The sequence below is a fragment of the Nelumbo lutea genome, chromosome 4 (assembly GCF_056320005.1).
Source record: "Nelumbo lutea isolate HS-2025 chromosome 4, American lotus-T2T, whole genome shotgun sequence".
NCBI lineage: Eukaryota > Viridiplantae > Streptophyta > Magnoliopsida > Proteales > Nelumbonaceae > Nelumbo > Nelumbo lutea.
Genome location: NC_142687.1, coordinates 17,896,129 through 17,901,196, shown reverse-complemented (window position 1 = coordinate 17,901,196; position 5,068 = coordinate 17,896,129). Strand labels below are relative to the sequence as shown.

Below are 5,068 nucleotides of genomic sequence, written 5' to 3'. Positions count from 1 at the left end.
TGGGTGATGTTCCTTCTCTTTTGCTCTTTCAAAGAAATTTGGGTAAAAATCCCTCTTCAATTCTTTCACATTTTAGAGCTCCAAGTCCTAACAAGCGGCTAGACAATGAAAGCAAAGTTTCTCTTGCTTTGCTTTTTCCTGTTGTTTCTTCTGTATTTTTAAAGTTACGGTGGTTCACTGGTTTATTACCTCTTGCTATTAGAATTCATTATTCATGGTTAATTGGTTAGTGAAACTCTGGAAGAGCTTCATGAAACACAACAAAACAAATTAGTTTTGTAGTAGTTCAGATTGAAATCCGTAAATACGTACAATTATAATCCCCTCCCCATAAAGTCTCAACATGATTGGTTAGGGAGCTTGCTGGCTTCACAAGAACAAAGGAAAGCAAATATTACATTTAAAAAACAACAAGGGAACAAATTGAAAACTTCAGATATTTCATTTGATTTATTCGACTGTAAAATAATTAAACATACGGCTAGAAATAAAAGGAGAGAAATTTCACAAAAAAATAAAAAATGAAACAGGGGAAATGTGCTAAAATACAAATGAGAAAAGGTCATTTGCGGCAAATGGTCGATGCTTGCATGTGGGCACGGCAGCTTAACTCTCAGAAAGAGAAGAGAAAGTAAGGCAGAATCACTATACGCCTACCCAACTTGGATAGCTGGATATATATATTTAGGCCTTGGGGGATTTTCAGTTTTCACACAAGTGAAGTTCAAAACCACGCGGTTTTGAGCTAAAAAAACCGCTCTTCATTATTAAAAACCGCTTTCAGAAGGCGGTTTTTGGTCCAAACAGCTCCAAGTGCCAATTAATTGTGACGTGAGCTGAGAGCCCCGCACCCCATCCAAGCATCTATTTATTCCCCCTCACCCCCTCACAACTTTTCTCACCAATCCCACCCTCTGTCCCTCCTCTATCTTTCTTTTTGCTCTCGTAATCTCTCTTCCAAAAAGTTCATGTAACCATTTCTTCCTCCTCATTTCCTCTGTGTTTTTTTTTTCCCTTTTAAATTCGTGAAACACCATAATAAAAAGAGTTCCAAAATGGGATTGTTTTTTTAGTGTCAGCTTTGTATTTTCAAGTGTTAAAAGTTAGTTAGAAAAGTACTGAAGGCACACTCACCTGTGCAGGAAAATGGCTCCAGTTGAGCTTCTGTTGGTGGGTTTTCTCTCAATGTTCTTATCTGTTCATGGGTATGGCTACGGTGGAGGGTGGATTAATGCTCATGCCACCTTCTATGGAGGGGGTGATGCTTCTGGAACAATGGGTATGTTACAAATAGAATGTTCAAGATTCCTTCTCTTTTCTCTTTCTGGTTGCTATCTTGCATCTAAGTTGCATTGTAGAGAAGAACCATTTGACATTTTCTTTTTGTTTTGCTTGTTTCGCTTTTATTGTTTGCAGGCGGGGCCTGCGGCTATGGAAACCTCTACAGCCAGGGATATGGAACTAACACTGCAGCTCTGAGCACAGCCCTGTTCAACAATGGGTTAAGCTGTGGAGCTTGTTTTGAGATTAGATGCGTTAATGACCCAAAGTGGTGCCTCCCAGGCTCCATTGTAGTTACAGCCACTAACTTCTGCCCACCCAACAATGCCCTTCCAAACAATGCTGGGGGTTGGTGCAACCCTCCCCAACATCATTTTGATCTCTCTCAGCCTGTTTTCCAACACATTGCTCAATATAGAGCTGGGATTGTTCCCGTGGCTTACAGAAGGTACGTTTCTTAGTATATTTTGCTTCATTTTCTCTTTATCTTGTTTTTTTGTTCAACTATCTTGTTGCAGAGTACAAATGGATTATGGTCATTCATAAAAAAAAAAAAGAAAAAGAAAAATCTATTTGATGTTTTATATATGGTTTTATCTTTTATGGGTCCAAAATCTGGTTTCTAAACCCTGGATTGTGCTTGGTGGTTGGTCTTAAACTCTTTTATGGACTCTGGATTATGGGTCCGAAATCTCTTTATTTATTTCCTTTTGTGGACATATTGCTGTATTAGATGGTTTTTAAGTACTTGTACTCTTGGCCCTGGAACTAAAGTCCTAGTTCTGGTGCTCTCTTCATCTTCAACTTGTATGCTTTAGATCCTTTCTTTTTGAATGTTCTTGGTTGTCTCTTTGTGTCAGCGTGTGTCTTCGTCTTCATCTCTGTAACTCTTTCGACTGTGGCTTTCTGCTCTGTTTTCACTTATTTTGGGTGGGGATGGATTCCTTTCTTTTCCAATGCAAAAAGATAGGCTTGATTTTTCTTTACATTGTTGGTTCTTGAGTTTTAACCTAGTGGGGGTGTGTTTCTAAAACTAAAAGCGGTGATCTTCATTCAATGGGTGTTTGGTTTGCAGGGTGCCGTGCAGGAAGAGGGGAGGCATCCGTTTCACCATCAATGGTCATTCATACTTCAACCTAGTCCTCATAACCAACGTCGGAGGTGCGGGTGATGTGCATGATGTTTCGATCAAAGGGTCAAGGACTGGGTGGCAACCAATGTCAAGGAACTGGGGCCAGAACTGGCAGAGCAACACCTATCTCAATGGTCAGAGCTTGTCTTTCAAGGTCACCACCAGTGATGGGCGTAGCGTAGTCTCTTACAATGTTGCTCCTGCTGGCTGGTCCTTTGGCCAGACCTTTAGCGGAGCCCAGTTCCGCTAGAGAGACTTTCAGAGATCATCCCTAAACTCTACAGCCAAATTTCGAAGTATCTCTCTCCACAATATTTAGCTGCTGCAGCCTACAGCCTGCAGCCGGGTGGTAGGATATAATATATACTAATGAAGTATAAGTGTTAGGATATTAGAATATAGTATATAGATGGAATGGAAGAATTGGGTGAAATGAGGAGGGCTTATTTTAAAATGGCCCTCATCATTTTGATTTAATTGTGGGATTTCCATTCGTGGGTCCCCTCTAATTTGGAGGTCTATTTGACTGTTTGTTTGAATGAGCCAACAAACAGAGAGGAGTGTACTTTTTCTGTTGTAAAACAGCGGTTGGCAGAGGTGATCCTTGTCACCCGCCACTAGAATAGCAATAGTTTTCTACTTTTTAGGTAGCATTCTCTTGCAAGGTCATTGTAATCAGCTTTGGCTGAATATGTCCTTGGTTTATATATTATTATATTTGAGCTATATCAGACTGTAAATGTACTTCTCCAGTTGCTCTAGTAATGGAAAACAAGAGTTTCATCTTATCTTTTGATAAAAATTATCTTTCGTTATCATATCGCATATCACATTCACTTGTAAGCCTTAGCTTATTCTTCCAATTCGGAAGCACCTTCTTCTTCTTCTTCTACGGGCTAAAAGTAAAAGCAACAAATCACCATCCTCCTTGAATCTCTCTCTCTTTCTCAACCACGTGATCACCTCCCTAAAAACACCCCTTAAAACCTACTTGATTGAACCTCATTTTGTTTCTTCTTTCCCAAAGCCCCGGCATTAGAAATCCTCATTCCACATATTGTTTCCAAAATTCTTATGCTGAAAGAATATATACCGCGTGTCACGTGCAACCACAAACTCTTACGCTATTTACTGATTTACGTGATCATGCACAAGCTGTGAAAGAGCCAAATTTAAATTCCCTTTCCAATAACAGTGTATTCTTTCCACAGTCTGGACCTGTCCAATTCAATGTCTGGACCATCCAATTTGTTCAAATTCATTTTGATTTATATTGATTTCAACCCAAACCCAGTCCATTGACACATATATTCTTATCTTATATCAATGGATCAGATATTGGTTTACTCCAACCCAATCCAATATAAATTTGTCACGAACAGACCAGGTTCAATCCAATCTAATAAATATTTTAGACCGGATTGATTCAATCCAATATCTTGTTGGTCCATCCAATCCGTCCAAATTGATTTTAAACTGTACGGGGTCCAATCCAAAGCCAGTCCATTGACACCCTTAATTGCTACCTGCTACACCAATTCTCAGTATGGTTTGTGGAACAATTAAAATTCAAGCCTGATTAAAGGCAAAACTTCCGCTGATTGTATTACCTACAAAAATTGTACTACAACGTATTTCATGCCATGTAATAATGTGTATTATTGGTTCCACTCTTTCTGAGCCTAAGTGGTTATAATCTTTTGTTTAAAATTCACTTAGCCTGTTTGATTTAAAGGAAAAGGTACGAAAACCCATACAAGATTTGTATGCAATTGGTTGGTCGGTTACCTAGCTAATTTGATCAGAGGTATTTATCACATCTAACAATTATAACTATTATTCATTTTTTAGATTGTTGGGCACGTGAGATCGATCGAAAAAGAATATGAAAACGGAGAGTTCAAATCGGAAAACATAAAAAAAAAAAAAAAAAAGTACTTGTTAAAATATCCCTAGGTTGTTTTGTAGAAATACTAAAGAGGAGTTGAGGTATAGTTTGTCTTAATTTTACTTCAAATTAGTGGCCACAGAGAGAGATATTCAGCAGGCATGTTCCTGATAGAAGCAGTTGCAACGAATCAGAAGAAGTGAAGAACCCAAGAGCCGATGAACGAGAGCTGCAAAACGTTTTCCATTTCTTTGAGATGAAAACAGTTGTCTCCCTTTCCAGCTCTTCCATTGAATGCTTGGTTTTGTCGGTGTTTCCACACAAGGAACATCAAAATTCCTTGCTACCTAATGACGCTATCTATACTACTACTCTCGCAATTCTATTAGTACCTTATCAAGTTGTGATTAATATTTGATATTTCTCGCCTGTATATTTTTCCTACATAATACTTGCCTTCCTCTCACATTAATACGATTATCATCTAAGACTTTTTTTTGTTTTTCATTTTATTCCATCGGTTAAGGAATTAGGTGTAAAAATGTTACTGAAGTTGGGGTTCGTTAGGTTTAATGTTGGAATTGGAATTACAATCGGAATTAAAATTAAAATTCTTTAGAATCAGAATCAAAATGGTCTATTCTCATAATCTATTTGGTTCAGATAAAAATGGAAATAAAAATTAGAATCAATAAGAATAAAATTTTATTTTCAAGGAAAGGACTTGAAAATGTCATTTTCTCAAATGGGGGAATACCATTCCAATA

At 38.0% G+C, this 5,068-nt stretch overlaps 1 protein-coding gene across 1 annotated transcript; it reads left to right on the top strand.

Annotated features, from left to right (window-relative positions):
* The first annotated feature begins 704 nt into the window (after positions 1-704).
* LOC148854283 (expansin-A1) lies at positions 705-3,215 on the top strand. The gene is made up of 4 exons (XM_088982710.1): positions 705-970; positions 1,143-1,279; positions 1,417-1,729; positions 2,357-3,215. Coding segments are annotated over exons 1-4 (759 nt in total). The 5' UTR covers positions 705-968; the 3' UTR covers positions 2,664-3,215.
* The last annotated feature ends 1,853 nt before the right edge of the window (positions 3,216-5,068 follow it).

Excerpts from the sequence above, each read along its gene's own strand:
- LOC148854283 (XM_088982710.1), top strand. Across the intron at positions 1,280-1,416 it reads TGATGCTTCTGGAACAATGG|GCGGGGCCTGCGGCTATGGA; the intron begins GTATGTTACAAA and ends TATTGTTTGCAG. Across the intron at positions 1,730-2,356 it reads GTTCCCGTGGCTTACAGAAG|GGTGCCGTGCAGGAAGAGGG; the intron begins GTACGTTTCTTA and ends TTTGGTTTGCAG.